Genomic DNA, 17,189 nt, shown 5'->3' with positions numbered 1-17,189 from the left:
ACACAACATGGCTCTAGGGACTCCAAGTCAATATTTAATTGCACTGAGAGAGCAAAGTAGATACCAGGTGCCTGGCAAAAGGACTCTGATACAAATCAAAGTCGGGTCTGGCGATTTCACATTATGTCATGCACATCTATTAAATTTCACTTCTCTGTGTGCAAGTGGACAGGGAAGGATTGTCAGGCAGAGCAACAAAAATTACACCACGTCTCAAGGACTAAAGTTAGATTGCATTCAAAGCCAATGACAACCAAGAACACCAAGGAAGTAAAATTCATTCTCCTACCAGTGCATCATTCTTTTTTAATCACAAGGTAAAAAAAAAACAAAAACCAGCAGATGGATGCCTCTCCCCACCCCAGAAAGAACCAATAACAGGGAATTAACTGAGGCATCCACAAGTAAATTCCAAAGATGAGTACTGAGGAAATTATCTTATGATGGAACAGAGAAGTCTAAAAACCAAGTTGCCTTCTCTTCATGCTAAAAAATAAAAAGATCCTACAAGGCAAACCACAGCATATAAATCAAACTGCATCTTGGCCAAATGAATTTGGGGTGTTGTTGGTAGGTGATCCTCTGCTTTTTCTTAGCCATATGTTACCAACATATTTCATGTTACCAACTTGTCACACCAGACTCTAATATTCAGTGTATGTTACAAAACCTTTCTCCAAGGAATATTCAGAAAAAATCATGAAAATTCAGAAAATATTCAGAAAATGATGGAGCACAACGAATACCAAAATCTACAGAAGAAGCAACCTGCAAACTCTTGTCAAAACCACAATGACAGTACAGCCCAACCCTATGCCTGCCTACTTGGAAATAAGTCCCACTGAGTACAATGGGATTTACTCCCAGGTAAGTGTGCATAGCGTAGAAGCCTGAACAATGGTACCTTTTGGAAACCACAGCTTTCTAGAAACATGACTTGGGATTAAAAAGTATTCATCTGTGTTGTACAGAACAACATTAACACAATAATGTTTCTCCAACACCAACACTACGAAACAGTTCTCCCTTAACAAGCTTACCTTACCTGGAAATGTCTTGAACCAGAGTAACACTTTTTTTCTGTTTAAGGTACCAACTAACCAACTTCCTTTCCCAAATGCATTTACTACACTGAGTTCAGAGAAACATAATGAGCCCGTAAGGACAATACCCAGGCTTTTGCCTCACCACAAACAGGGACATGCCATCTCAGTCGGCGTCTGCCAGTTGTTTTAAATCCCTTTACAATATGTAATTGCATTGTGAATACAAGAGGCACAGCCACAAGAAAGCAGTGTGTCTTTCTGAACATCTGCACTGCGCTTCTGCATCATCAAAGCGGAGTATAATTTCAGGTTAGTCTGCAAATAATCAGCGGACATCCACAGAATACAAACCTTGCTTTAAAAAAACAAAAGCATCTGTAATTGTCTTTTTTTCCAAAGATAAAAGGTACTGAACAATGCAAGAACTGATTAAAATCCAATTCTTTCTTACCAAGTACCCCAAGCCGGTAGTTGACGGTGATGACTATCACATTGCCATAACTTGCCAGCACACTGCCATCATATAAATTTCCAGTGCCTTCCATGTAGGACCCTCCATGAATATACACCATCACTGGTTTGGGCCCCCCACTATCTCGAATGTCTAGAAGAAAAATAGCGAGAAACATGTTATCCCAAGCAGGTTGTGATGCAGGCAACATTTTTCAGGCGCTTCCCATGCTGTTTTTGAAAGTGTTTCCCAAGCAACATATATGCAGTGCCACAGACAGATGGGTCAAACATTAAAGCCGCTGAAGGTTATCTGAAGCAATTATGGATCAGTACAAATGGAGCTCATCCAGTCTGGGGTATTCTGTGCTTCTGCTTGAGTGTGAAATCTGTAGTGTGGGGATAGGTCCATGGAAATCCTGGTCACTTTTCTTGGATCAGACACATTCGTGGAGGACAGCTTTTATCAGCTGATCACCAATGACAGTGATTCAAGGTGGAGATCATGATGACAAAGGTGTATAGAGACCTCTGACCTATAGCAAAACCCATTCAAGACTAAAACTGAGCAATGAGCTGGTTTGGGGAATATGGCAGGTCCTATTTTCACTAAGAAATGTACAGCCAAATCTAACCTGTGCCGGCACAGTCCAGGCTGCATGGCTTGCGCTGTACCTAGTACAAGTTAGGTGGTGGCTGAAGGTCTCCTTGGGGTAAGGGAATATGTTTCTCCTTACCCCGGGTCGAGCCCCTAGAGGCTTCTTGGATCTGCACCAGCTATTTAGCTAGGGCAAATCAAGGAAGCCTGGTGTAAAGCCAGGAGGGTTGGATATGGTGGAGGAGGCCTCACTGATCCAGCCCCTTCCCAGGCCCGATCTGCCCACCCAGAAATGCCTCCTCCCCACCATCTTCCCCGTGCCACTGCACCACCTGGTGCAAGCCTACCTGCTCTGTTTGTTGCTGCTCTTGGATGAAGCACCGGCAGGCTGGCTGCCAGCTCACAAATTTGTATGTATGTATGTATTTTATTTATTTATTTATTTGCAGTATTTTCATCCCACTTTTCTCCCCAAAGGGTCCCAAAGTGACTCTACGGCACTTCTAAAACACTCTGAGTCGACACAGGGACGGCTGCACTTGCTGAGGGAGAATCAGCCTGGCTTCTGTAAGGGTAAGTCTTGCCTCACAAACCTTTTAGAATTCTTTGAAAAGGTCAACAGGCATGTGGATGCGGGAGAACCCCTGGACATTATATATCTGGACTTTCAGAAGGCGTTTGACACGGTCCCTCACCGACTGCTGAGAAAACTCCACAGTCAGGGAATTAGAGGACAGGTCCTCTTGTGGATTGAGAACTGGTTGAATACCAGGAAGCAGAGAGTGGGTGTCAATGGGCAATTTTCACAATGGAGAGAAGTGAAAAGCGGTGTGCCCCAAGGATCTGTCCTGGGACCGGTGCTTTTCAACCTCTTCATAAATGACCTGGAGACAGGGGTGAGCAGTGAGGTGGCTAAGTTTGCAGATGACACCAAACTTTTCCGAGTGGTGAAGACCAGAAGTGATTGTGAGGAGCTCCAGAAGGATCTCTCCAGACTGGCAGAATGGGCAGCAAAATGGCAGATGCGTTTCAATGTAAGTCAGTGTAAAGTCATGCACATTGGGTCAAAAAATCAAAACTTCACATATAGACTGATGGGTTCTGAGCTGTCTGTGACAGATCAGGAGAGAGATCTTGGGGTGGTGGTGGAAAGGTCGATGAAAGTGTCGACCCAATGTGCGGTGGCAGTGAAGAAGGCCAATTCTATGCTTGGGATCATTAGGAAGGGTATTGAGAACAAAACGGCTAGTATTATAATGCCGTTGTACAAATCTATGGTAAGGCCACACCTGGAGTATTGTGTCCAGTTCTGGTCACCACATCTCAAAAAGGACATAGTGGAAATCGAAAAGGTGCAAAAGAGAGCGACTAAAATGATTACTGGGCTGGGGCACCTTCCTTATGAGGAAAGGCTATGGCGTTTGGGCCTCTTCAGCCTAGAAAAGAGACGCCTGAGGGGGGACATGACTGAGACATACAAAATTATGCATGGGACGGATAAAGTGGATAGGGAGATGCTCTATACACTCTCACGTAACACCAGAACCAGGGGACATCCACTAAAATTGAGTGTTGGGAGGGTTGGGACAGAAAAAAGAAAATATTTCTTTACTCAGCGTGTGGTCAGGCTGTGGAACTCCTTGCTGCAGGATGTGGTGACGGCATCTGGCCTGGATGCCTTTAAAAGGGGATTGGACAAGTTTCTGGAGGAAAAATCCATTACGGGTTACAAGCCATGATGTGTATGTGCCCCCTCCTGATTTTAGAAATGGGCTATGTCAGAATGCCAGATCCAGGGGAGGGCACCAGGATGAGGTCTCTTGTTATCTGGTGTGCTCCCTGGGGCATTTGGTGGGTCGCTGTGAGATACAGGAAGCTGGACTAGATGGGCCTTTGGCCTGATCCAGTGGGGCTGTTCTTATGTTCTCAGGCAGTGGACTGGATTTCACGGTTAAGCTACTATGAAATATATTGCCTTTCTCATCATCGCCAGTGTTTATGGTGCTTACAAATGAACACAAGCCAAAATGAGAGATCCCTGACCTGACTAGATGACGGTCTAAGTTTTAACAGCAGGAGATCTCAGGAGGAAGGGGATTTGGGATGCTAATACAGAATGAATAAGTACACGAACCTGCATGTACTTAAGCTTTTGACTGGGAGCAGGGACCAATGTGAAGGAGAGAGAGAGTCTCACCTGGTGGAAATTGCAGGAGTAAAAGCAAAGAGGGAGAATTGCTGCAGCTCCTTTACAAGAGGTACCAGTGGTTGAGGGCAACTGAACAGAAGTGTAGCCAGAGGAGGGTGGCACAGTAAGTACTACAGGTGCTGCTATGTGCCATGAAGCAGCCCCTCCCACTCACCTCAGCGCCTGTGTGTTGCTATTGCTGCCCCAATGGTTCTGGCATCTAGTGGGAGGGGCAGCTTACACAGAGCCTTATGGCACCTGCAATACTTACCGTGCCACCCCCCTCTGGCTATGCTACTGCAGCTGAGGGTGGTACAGCTGGTTAACATTCCATGTTAACGTTTCAAGCTTAATGCGGAAAGGACATTTCCGGAGAATTTGCGGGCCCTTTCCAGTTCCTCCAAACTTTGGCTTCAGATGGCTATTTCTCCCCACGCTTTGGCTTCATATTTTTCCACCCCGGATGCAGAATGCAGTGAGGAATATCATAAATTATTAATTTAAAACCACTAAATGACTGTTCACAGCAGACGCTGTACATGGCTAATTGTATGCTTGGAGGTAGCACAGGAGGAGATTGTTTAAGAATTCATCTTTAATTAAAATTACATAGAATTACAGAGCGCCAACTGTGAACAGTAATGAAATCTTGGTCACACAATTTTTGGTGTCTCTGGTCAAAAAAGGAAAAAAAAAAAAAGGAAACCAAAAATCTGGGGTGTTTAGAAAAAATGGGGCAGCATACCTCGAGGAAAAAAAAGGACTCAACCTTACATTTCAACATAAAGTAAAGTTCGAGGTGTAATGGATTCTCTGAATAAATTCAGCCTACATAATGCCTTTTTTATGACTTCCTTCAGAATATTATGCTCCAGAAGGTTAAGGACAGGCAGTACTGCAAACTCCTCTCAATTTATCCACATGCCGGAGCAGATAAGAATAGAGATGACATAAATTTTCTCCACACTGCACTGTCAGAGATCTCAGCAGTGACCTAGAGGAAATCCTCGTCTTCTGTGAGTAGTGAGGTGGTTCACTCCACTCAGCCGTTGTGAATGGTAAGAAACGGACTTTTGGCATCTATTTCCCCAGAGAATCAGGAGGAATGTCATCCTAAAACTGTATAGTCCTCTCTCTGAAATTGCTAATAAGGCGGGCTTCCAAAATTCTCCTTAATGTAGTATCGCCCCCACCATTAAGTACCCCAAATGCATGATTCACATCAGGAACGCTTTTGGTGCAGTGTTTGAATGAAGTACCTCCACCCCCTTCTCCCTGGGCAGTGCTCATTTGCACAGGGTATGCAACCATAGGAAGAAATCCTTGTGGACATTATTTGCAGGAAATGGCGATGGGGCTATGGAGCAAATTGGTGGGGCTCACTGGGGTGCCTCTGGAATTTTGTAAGCATGGAGGTTCTCCCTGCTTGCTCCCTGCTCCTGGAAAGAGTGGCATGGGTTGCAGATGGAGTTCTGAAATCCTGAGTTCAAATCTTGCCGCCACCACCACAAGGTTTCCCAAACAAGCCACTATTCTCTCAGCCCGAAACCTCCATGTGCAATATGGTCAGGAGACAGGTTCAAGAGAGGGGTACTTGGAGGATCAAGGGCAAACAGAAGTACATGTCCAAAAACAGGTAAGCAAGCAAGCCTGGTCCCAGGAGGTAGTCCTCACTGTGAGGAACACTGAAGTTCCTTTGCTGACCAACCTGTCATTGGTCTTTTCCTGCTGCCTGTTTTGGGGGCTTCTGGAAATCTCGAGTCACTGTCACCAAGGCAGCCTGAAAAGGAGCTAGTCAACAACGGCAGCTGAATGAGATGGTAGAATGGTCTGTAGTCCATTCAGGTTGCAGGAGCAGGATTACAGCGTTGGATGCTACCCAATGTTACAAATTCCCTGCAAGCAGAAAACCGGTACAGTGGACAAAATGCTCAGGGATTGTTTTTTTTACCCTTGTGCTAGTTTTCTTTTGCAGGGAATTTCTTATGTTCTGTTGTCCATTGTGAGTCCCAGTGGTGCTTCATTCAAGGTCAATAAGTCATAAAAATGCTGGACAAGAGATGGTCGAGGGGCAACTGGTAGGCATTTGGCTACATAGAGGCCTCTACCTTATGTTTTCACTAAGGAGAATGGTGGGATATAAACCTTTTCAAATAAATGAAGGAGCTGGACTTTGTCCCTGCCTGCAGGACAGGCCATCTGCCCTTATTCTAGATGACTAACAACCTAGAATAAGCTTAGATTGTGCAGGATGCAGTGCCAGACTTCCAAACTTTCAAAGGGAAGCTGCCGCAGAAGTTCCTAATTAGAGCAAGACAAGAGCTCTCGTATACCTGCTATAGGAAATGTGGGCTAGACAACAGGAAGTGCTGATAGCCCCTTCATTGCTCATAATTATATGGGCGCTGCCGCCACGATTGCTCTGTCAGGGTTTATTCTTCCTGTATTTCCAAGTGTTACCAATACAATTATGATAATTCAGGGCGAGCTCTATCTTTGTCTGCGGGGAAACATAACTAATAGCAAACCTGAAAGCACAAATAATTTGAAAGGTTAACTTGAACGCTTCCGCGGTTATAAAACGGGAGACGAGAGGCTGGCTTTTTGTATTTGCACGATCAGCTTGCACAAGAAATATGGACTTGGCGACTCCAGCCAATGGATGCCAGGTTCTTTAATGTGCTGCTTTTGAGAATGTTATTTGATTTTTTTTTTCCTTTAAGACTGCTTAATTTTGATTTATGGCTTTCTTTTATGTTAAGCCACTTTGGATACCGCCTGCAGAAGGTAAACAAGGAGGATAAAACATTCTAAAATGAAGCCATAAATAAAGAAGTGGAGGGGTCAGGAGGGTGTCCTATGAATATGCTTTAATTCCAATATAAAACTGAATACTAGGAAGGATTGTCATCTAAATTTCCGCAGTAGGTCAGGGCTTCTCTTACTCTCGATATTGTCAGCAAATGAGCTCACTGCGAGAGAGAACAGAAAGCAATGCAGCCTTAACTGCATTGACTCTTCGATCAATGACAGAGAAGTATTTGTCCCCATCAAGTGCATTCTTGCAAGACTAGAAGCTCATGTGCAAACATAGAGCTTCACTGTTCCAAAGTCTTTCCTATTTGTTTCAAATGGGGGGGGGGAGAGAGAGAGAGAGAGAGAGCACAAATGCACTGCTTTTTGATCAAGGGAGTGCTCCCTCTTGTGGTGGGAAAGGAGGATCTCCATTTGTGCATCAAGACTGGGTTAAGATAGCTGATGCCAAAACTATTATTATTATTATTATTAATTAATATTAATATTATTAGTATTAATAATACTATTACTATTACTATTAAATATTATTAATACTATTACTATTACAAACAAAACTATTTTGTTTTGTTACAAACTATTAAAAACAAAACTATTATTATTATTATTATTATTATTATTATTATTATTATTAACAACAACAACAACAACAGTAACAACAACAACAACATTCAGGGCGCAATCCTAATGCAACTCTGAGATAAGGGAACAAACATTCCCTTACTTGGAGGAGGTATCCATGCCTGCCCCCCAACTGCAGAATGCAGCACATGCCCCACTGGTAGAGCTGTGTCAGTGCTGGAGTTGGTTAGGATTTGGGCCTTATTATTTATTTATTTATCTATCACAAAGAGGTTTATGTAATAAAATAAATTAAAAAATTGAATAATACAGGAAAATAATAAAAGTTTACCTGTGCTTATCTGACATTTAAAAGTAACTGACCCTTTTAAAACAAGTCACATTATGTCAATGAGATGTTACTAAATTTGATGTAGCATTAAAAAAAATAAAAATCTTTAATCCATTGTCTTAAATTCATGCAATAGGAGGACTCAAAATAGAGGATCCATTTAGCTATCATTGCTAACTGTGGCCCACAAAAATTTGTGCTAAAAATAAATTGGTTAGCATTTAAGAGGTCACAAGACACTTCGGGCACAATCCTGTTCCAGATGGGCAGCCCAATCCTGAGCTGCAGGACCCGACGGCTCCACGGAGGGCTCCTGCCAGATCCAGCACCTCCCACGCTACCATGGGAGGCTCCTCGGGAGAAGGGGATGGTTGTCCCCTTCCTCCGAGTAAGGGAAACAGCCCTGCAATGGGGCTACTCACTTTAGCGGTGACTGTTTGGTCACTGCTAAAGTAAAGGCGCTCATGTAGGGCGAGCAGCCCTACCCGAGCGCCTTGGATCCTGTGTAGCTCGGCTCTGCGGATCTGCCTCTCCCCCTCCCCCGACATGCCTCCTCCACGCCCCTGACCATGCCCCTGACCATCCCATTCCGCAGCCCGGTGGTCACAGAGACCGCCGAGCCATGGAACCTGGGCGCCCGCCGCATGCTGGCTCAGCACCGGCCGGAGCTGGTTTAGCTGTGGTGGATGCCTGGCGGTAAGCCCCGCAAATATGCTTTACGGCACTGTTGTGACTATAGTCCGCGCCATGGAGGTGTGGCACGAACCACAGGATCGGGCTCTAACACAATTACCTCTCTGGACTTAGGTATTCTCTGAACTTCTAATCAATAGCTCTGTCAGTTTTCCCAGATAGAATGCCACACCAGGTCAACTGAGAGTCCAAATATAATTAGATAATTATCAATGTATTTCCTACTTATGAGTTCAAATATTCTATAGGGGTATCTGTTTTCATGAAACCAAAGCAATATATGTTGAATTATTTAGGGCATCGTTCTCCTGTGTTACAGTAGCATTTATTACAGTGCAATCCTATGCATGTCTACTCAGAAATAAGTCAATGGGACTTATTCCCAGGTAAGTGTGCATAGATTACAGCCTTAATTTCATTAGAAATTACCCTACCACTGAAACCTAGCAGTAGCCAAGGAAACTGATATGGTGTCTAGAAACCTCTTAAAAAAATTTTTTTTTGTTACAAAACTGTAGAACTAGAGATCATTAGCCTGTAATGTTCATGAGGTGCCTTTGGGTCTCCTGAAAACAAAAATGAAAAATGATCTAATTAATGCCAGCTTAGTTCTAGAGCCCCAGGTTTAGTTATTGTTTTGTGTTGTATGGATTGGGGAAGGTTGGATATGGGGCAATTCCCCAATATTATAAAAAGAAAAAGAAAAAAGTAGAAGAAAAGCTTGAAAAGGAAATGGTTCACCTGCAATTTTTCTTACATATGGAGTTGAAGGACGCTTTGCAGTTGGAGCAGAGCTCCGAAATGGGCTGAAAAATATGATATCGGAGTGATCTACTGATATGAATTTTATTAGAAAGCTGGATTTATGTTCCTGGAATTTGCTAAGCAGATTTAGTTAGTTTCCTTTCTGTCATATTTTGTGATTTATTCGCTCTCCTTCTCATTTCTCCTTGGAAGTCAGACATTTTCCTTTTATTCTCTCACAGCAGATGTTATAAGAGGCAGCGGTCCACTGCCAAAAACAGCTCCTGCCTTTCTGTTCCCTCCGCTGCACATAGGACAGCCATTTTCAACCCACGTGCCGTGAAAGGTCTGTAGATGTGCTGTGGGAGTTTGGAGCATAGCGGCAGAGGAAGAGGGACAGATAATTTGTTACTACAGACAGTTGCCCTAGAAGCAGAGCTACAGAACCCAGAGGAGGCTCCTGGAAACCGCAAGTGACATCACATGAGGCAAAGACCACAGAGAAGACCATAGAAGCATATGCCTCTGTTTTGCTCCCACTGTCTGGAATTGCTCCAAAGAGAAGGGGAAGTTATGCTTGCATGGCGAGTTCAGGCACCTGCAAAACTTAGTGCTTTGCACTCCCTCTACCTACATTACCCTACCCTGGGCAGGAGGTCTGGTCTAGAGGGTTGAGCCTCTGTTTGCCTGAAGATAACATCTGAAGGTTGCCAGTTCGAGGCCACCAGCACCGTGAACGGCGAGACCTTGAAGCAGCTGACAAGTTTTTCCATCTGCTCTGAGTGTGGGAGGATGGAGGCCAGGATGGAGGCCAGATCAGAACAAAACACCTGAATTGTTGTAGCTCTTGAAAGATAGAGCCTTCTTTCAATTGTAAAAATCCCTATGGGGATTTAAATTAGCCTGCCTATGTAAACCGCCTTGAATAAAGTCTGAGGAGAAATCTGAGGACCTAGAAAGACAGTATATAAATACCTGTATTATTATTATTATTATTATTATTATTATTATTATATCACTACCCAGTTTGAGTACCCAGTATAATTATTTAGTGACTGCCCATATAATTAATTCCTTAGCCTCACCTACCTCACAGCGTTGTTGTGAGGAAAAAAGGAGGGGGCTGCCATGCACACCGCCCTGAGCTCTTTGGAGGAAGGGCGGTATAAAAATGTAATTAAAATGTAATAAATAAATAATAATAATAATAAATAAGTAGGTTATGCTAAAAGCTGGGTCATTTTGGGAGAATCACGGCAAAGACTCCCCCTAGTTTGGTACTTTTAACCACTACACAACACTGTCTCTCTCAGCCCCTTGCTCAGTGTGTCCCCGTCATCTGAAGCATGGTAGGCATATGAGGACCTGTCTGGTCCCGATCCACAGCTGCGGAATGCCCTCTTGGGGTTGTGGATACGCTTGATTTCTAAACAGCTCCTTTCTCAGTAAAAACTTTGTCATTTCAAAATAGCTCTTTGGGGAAAGAGACTGATTTATAGCGGTGTATGTTCCCTGTGTTCTGACTTCGTTAGCATTCCCATGCGCTGATGTCTATTAAACTTTAATTGTTTTGACGGAATGCAGTATTGTTTTATTATTGCTAGCTGCCTTCAGGTGAAGGGATCCTTCTGAAAGATGGGCAGGCAGGAGGATTTTCTTAATAAATAAATAATGTGGCACGAAGACAGATGTAACATACGGAGAGCAGCAAAGGTGGCACTGAATTCCGTTCAAATCCAGCTGTTCTTTTCTGAGTTCTGACAAAACCTATTATGCAGATTTTTTTTGGGTGGGGCTGATTCTTTTTTGTTTTGTTTTTCATTGTGAACATATGAAAGGAGAAAGACAGTTGCAGAAAATATTCCATCACTAGGACCCACAATGGCTTGCCAGGTACTGTTTTGCAACTCTTAAGGTGTTTGCAGCAGTGGTGGTCCCAGTTTGGGGGAGACAGCAGCAAAAGCTCCGCACTTCCCTATGCCTTGAGAAGCACACCCATGACCCAGCTACCTCCTCATGGAGCCCAGCACAAGGATAACAAATGGCTCCAAGTCCTTCTTTATGCCACCACCCACATCTACAGAAAATGGTAGTGGATGGCTGCTTCCTATCTGCTGTCCAGCTCCTAGTTAGTTTTCCTGGCTGAGAACCCAATGGGGAGACTTAGAGGGAAACAGACAAGAGCAGGCCATCCACATATGAGAAGAGCCCTGTTCGATCAGGCCAAGGGCCCATCTAGTACAGCTTCCTGTATGGCACTCGTAAGAGTGGGAGGGGTGTTTACACAGTGTGTTGTAGCTCCTTCAGTACTTACCATTTATCCCCCCCCCGCTACACTACTGGGTTTGCCATTGGTGATGGGATATTTTTGCAGTCTGGAATGATACAGTCTATTCTACCACTTCAGTGCTCTACCACATCAGTCGTTCTCCTGCGTGTGTTTACTCGGAGCAGGAGGATTTCAATCTTATTTTCTTAGATGTGTTTATAAATTGGATAGTCATAACTCAGGGAGTAGCTGCAAATAAATATTAATGGCTTAACTCATTTCTGCCTAGACCACAGGTGTACACATTTGATCCCTGTTGCATATACGCAACGTTGGGCAGAAATGGCTTAACTGATCTTAAGAGTTGAAAATGGTGTGGGGTATGATTATTATTAACATGATTATGTTATGTTTTCCATTCTATTCCTCTCTGTATTATTCCAGTACTAGGTCTACCTTTTGTGACTCAACCTGGTGGCAATGGGTTTTACTGGGAAGGGTAGTTATTCATCACCAACACAACAGATTCCACTGACTCGTTTCATATAAGCGACTGAACTGGGCTCTGCCAAGTGGGGCTGGATTTGAGCTGATATGTTTAATGTTCTGCTTTTTCAAAGAGTGAAAGGTACTGATTAACTCAACAGATTTTTAGCTATTAGAGCCTGCCCTCGCAATTATGCGGCAAATTAGGAAAGCCGCAAAGGTCTGCTGTGCGAATAGCACGGGTTTGAAGCTATTCTTCAAAATTATCTGAGATGAACATAGGCTTTTCCAGTTACTAATTAAATAAAATCTGGGCTGATATATCTCAAAAGTGTTGCATTTCACAATATTCTTTGTATGAATTCCTGATGATTCTAGGGAGAGCCACTACGGACGAAGGAACTGGCCCGCACAGCTTTGAGTGGGTGCAAAAATGGCTTACATAGCATGGAACGGAGGGTGAAAGGTAACAGCCATGGATCAAAAGAACCAGGCAACCTGAACAAACAGGTTGGATCCCAAAGGGGCTCTCCCATGGCAGACAGTGTCTTTTGCTCACAGAAGGGCTGTTTTAGACTTCACATGGGCAGAGCCATAACTAGAGTGAAGCCAGAGGGTACTTTCCCTGGGTGCTATGCCAAGGGAGGGCACAGACTTTGCTCTAGTTACAGAGAAGGTGCTAGTGGTTTTGTACCCCCGTTTCTTCCCCTGCGGAGACTTCCCTTCAAGGGGAGCACCCACAGCAGAAGGGACAGGAGGCGCAAAGCTGCTGCAGCGACCGCCCCTCGCCCAGGGAGAACCCAGAAGTGATGTCATGTGACGTCATGATGTCACTGCCCGGGCGTCGGGGCAGTGTGTAATCCTCTACACATTTTGCCTCTGTTATGTGGGAACAGAGCAGGAGAAAAGTGAAACTAAAATCCCCAGATGTTCTTTTCTTTGCAGGGTCTTGTGCACCAGCACCGCTCTTGTGAGCTTTGGCACAAACATCTGTGGAACAGCCAAAATGACCCTTCTGCTTCTGCTAACAAGTTTTCTTAATCCAGCTCAGGATCACAAAGGGAGCTGCTCAAGAGCTGATTGCATGATTGCGCCTGGGCAGAAATATTGTTTGGCATTGTTGAAGAGCCAGAGGGATTATAAAATATACACAGAAAACATTTCCTAAGACTTGTTAGCTCATAAGAACATAGAACAGCCCCACTGGATCAGGCCATAAGCCCATCTAGTCCAGCTTCCTGTATCTCACAGCGGCCCACCAAATGCCCCAGGGAGCACACCAGATAACAAGAGACCTCGTCCTGGTGCCCTCCCTTGCATCTGGCATTTTGACATAGCCCATTTCTAAAATCAGGAGGTTGCGCATACACATCATGGCTTGTAACCTGTAATGGATTTTTCCTCCAGAAACTTGTCCAATCCCCTTTTAAAGGCGTCCAGGCCAGATGCCATCACCACATCCTGTGGCAAGGAGTTCCACAGACCAACCACACGCTGAGTAAAGAAATATTTTCTTTTGTCTGTCCTAACTCTCCCAACACTCAATTTTAGTGGATGTCCCCTGGTTCTGGTGTTATGTGAGAGTGTAAAGAGCATCTCTCTCTCCATCCCCTGCATAATCTTGTATGTCTCAATCATGTCCCCCCTCAGGCATCTCTTTTCTAGGCTGAAGAGGCCCAAACGCCTTAGCCTTTCCTCATAAGGAAGGTGCCCCAGCCCCGTAATCATCTTAGTCGCTCTCTTTTGCACCTTTTCCATTTCTACTATGCCTTTTTTGAGATGCGGCGACCAGAACTGGACACAATACTCCAGGTTTGCTGGAGCTTGGTTTGCTTAAAACTTAAGAAGTGTTTAAACTTTGACAGTCCAATTCTATCTGTGTGATCCGCGAGCACATCATACAGGCTGCCAACGGCAATGGCAGGCAGCAGATCAGATCAGCACAAGTAAGGTGGCAGGGGGGTGGATTAGGGCAGATCTCAGTGGCAGCACTGTCCGATCGGGGTAGGAATTAGCAGTAGTGGCATCCACAAGGTCTGGAGCCCTTGTCTCAGGCCTGACATGCCCACTTCACCCTAATAAATGTGCACCAATAAAACAGCTGGTGTAGATCTGAGCAGGCCCATGTGGGACACGGGAGCAACAGAGGAAGTAAGTAATTTTTTTTTTTAAATTTACCTCTCTTGTCTAGCCTAGTACCTGGCTGGACTGCAGGATGTGGCAAAGGTTGTGTCAGTGTGCCTGCACCACACAGGCCAACCTTGGATATGACTGGGCCTTAAATCATGTAAAGTGCCTGAAGAACCATTAACATCCATATGTGTTCAGCCCACATATTTCTAATAATAATCTGTTTTCTAAATGAGCAATAACTGCCTCCCTGAATTACTCTGTACGCTCAATTTGCCATTGCAGGGATGGAAGCACACTGGCTAGCCATGCCCCTGGTGTCACACTGCTCCCTAGCCTCACAACTCTTCCTTACATTCAGCACTCATCTGCAGATACAGGTGTTGAACACTGGGTAAGCGTCTTCCCACGCTCTAGTCTCTTGACTTGTGAGAGTTCCAGAACATAGGGATAAACTCTCCTTGCATTACATAAGAACATGAGAAGAGCCCCACTGGATCAGGCCATCGGTCCATCTAGTCCAGCTTCCTGTATCTCACAGCGGCCCACCAAATGCTTCAGGGAACACACACAAGACAACAGACACAACCTGCGTCCTGGTGCCCTCCCCTGCATCGGGCAATCAGAGGCAACCTGCCTCTAAAACCAAGAGCTTGCACATACTTACGGTGACTTGTAACCCATCATGAACTTTTCCTCCAGAAATTTGACCAATCCCCTCTTAAAGGCAACTAGGCAAGATGCCATCACATTCAGCACTGCCCTTTGGAAACAAACACTGGATGCAGGGAAAGTGGGAGTGGGGGCATGGTTTGCCAGGGTGCTCCTGTTTCTCCTTTACCTATGTTGGTTGAATGAGGAAAGGCTTCCTTATGAGGAAAGGCTATGGCGTTTGGGCCTCTTCAGCCTAGAAAAGAGATGCCTGAGGGGGGACATGATTGAGACATACAAAATTATGCAGGGGATGGACAGAGTGGATAGGGAGATGCTCTTTACACTCTCACATAACACCAGAACCAGGGGACATCCACTAAAATTGAGTGTTGGGAGGGTTAGGACAGACAAAAGAAAATATTTCTTTACTCAGCGTGTGGTCGGTCTGTGGAACTCCTTGCCACAGGATGTGGTGATGGCGTCTAGCCTAGACGCCTTTAAAAGGGGATTGGACAAGTTTCTGGAGGAAAAATCCATTATGGGGTACAAGCCATGATGTGTATGCGCAACCTCCTGATTTTAGAAATGGGCTATGTCAGAATGCCAGATGCAAGGGAGGGCACCAGGATGAGGTCTCTTGTTATCTGGTGTGCTCCCTGGGGCATTTGGTGGGCCGCTGTGAGATACAGGAAGCTGGACTAGATGGGCCTATGGCCTGATCCAGTGGGGCTGTTCTTATGTTCTTATGAATGTGGTATTTTTAGAATTTCTGAAGAGGGCTTTTGTGACTCAAAGCAGCACCTGCTGCATCCAGTAGAAGGGTTTTGTCCTCATGAGGCTTCTGTGGAGTAAGGGATCATTTGTTCCCTTGGCCTGGGATAAGCCTGTGCCTGGCCAATGGGTCTAGTCAGACCTGCACTAGCAATATCAACTGGTGCAAGTCTACATGGTGAAGGTGGATTGGGAAGGGGGTAAGGATTTGCCAGCTGACACTGCCACTTTCCTGGGTGCAAAATGTGATGGTTTGCAAAGGACTTTGGTGCTGGCTATTGTTATTTGGTTATACTGGAGCTCTCCTTAATTAATTTTGCCCTGGTTTTTGCTGACTTGATTGCTGGTTTACAATGTGTTTTTGACTGTTTAACCATAGTTTTAGCATTATTGTATACTTATTGATTGTTGCGGTATCTGATGTAAACTGTCCTGGGTAATACAAAAGGGTAGTGTATAAGGTTTAAAAATAAAATAAAAATAAATAGATGTTTGGTTACATTATTAATGTGATCAGTACTCTAAGGCAGGGGTCTCCAAGCCCCGGCCCGGGGGCCAGATGCGGCCTGCGGAGAGCCTCTATCCAGCCAGCCTCTGATCCCCTGAGTGCCTCTGGCCCAGTTGACCAACACAACCAGAGTTGTGCTTGTGGGGTGGGGGAATGGGGGTCCATTTAAGTGTATGCTTTATTTCTTGGGCTGTGTTGGTACTTGGAGAAATCCTGGACATTTGAGCCCATTCATTTATTCATTCATTCATTCATTCATCTAAGTTCCATCTCTAATGTATTTACTAAAATTTTATATTTAATTTTTTCCCCTGGCCCTCAATACTGTGCCAGATATTTGATGCCTCCCTCTGGCCAAAAAGTTTGGAGACCCCTGCTCTAAGGCAGTGGTTCCCAAACTGTGGATCAGGACCCACAGGTGGGTTGCAACCTGATTTTTGGTGGGCCACCAAAGGATAATGGAAAGACCAGATAACAAATTGCCTCAAGCCCTGAGACGATTGAAAAATCAGAAACTGTAGCTGATAATTACCCTGTAAAGTTCTCAGCTCCTACAGCTTGCAAGATAGCTGCTAACTGCCCTGCAAGGAGTTGAGCTTCTCCTGTTGTAAGCATGTGCAAATACAGAGAGATAAAGTTTGAGGTTTCCTTTGGTTATTATCAATTTTTTCTCTGGTTATTATTTCTTCTTGTTGGCAACCTTCAGTCTCGAAAGACTATGGTATCGCGCTTTGAAAGGTGGTTCTGGAACAGTGTCTACTGTGGCTGAAAAGGACAATTCGGGCCAATCCCTTCCACACTGGGGGCAAGTGCAGTCTGTCCCCAGTCTGTCTCCCTGGCTATGGGCCTTCTTTCTTTGCCTCTTGGCCTCAGTGTGTTGGCCAAGTGTCTCTTCAAACTGGGAAAGGCCATGCTGCACAGCCTG

General features: G+C 44.7%; 1 protein-coding gene across 7 annotated transcripts in view; it reads right to left on the bottom strand.

Annotated features, from left to right (window-relative positions):
- NLGN1 (neuroligin 1) overlaps window positions 1-17,189 on the bottom strand; it is a 569,544-nt gene that overhangs the window by 352,056 nt on the left and 200,299 nt on the right. For 6 of the 7 annotated variants that reach the window (XM_066619273.1, XM_066619276.1, XM_066619275.1 and 3 more), the window contains one exon: window positions 1,498-1,650. In XM_066619273.1, coding sequence (XP_066475370.1) covers window positions 1,498-1,650 — 153 coding nt within the window. Of the gene's footprint in view, window positions 1-1,497; window positions 1,651-4,069; window positions 4,080-17,189 lie in introns of those variants that run through there. The other variant, XM_066619280.1, reaches the window with a different exon arrangement.

This window comes from Tiliqua scincoides, chromosome 3, assembly GCF_035046505.1.
Source record: "Tiliqua scincoides isolate rTilSci1 chromosome 3, rTilSci1.hap2, whole genome shotgun sequence".
In the NCBI taxonomy this organism is placed as follows: Eukaryota; Metazoa; Chordata; class Lepidosauria; order Squamata; family Scincidae; genus Tiliqua; species Tiliqua scincoides.
The sequence above is the reverse complement of the archived record's forward strand: the minus strand, read 5'-3'. Positions and strand labels throughout refer to the sequence as shown.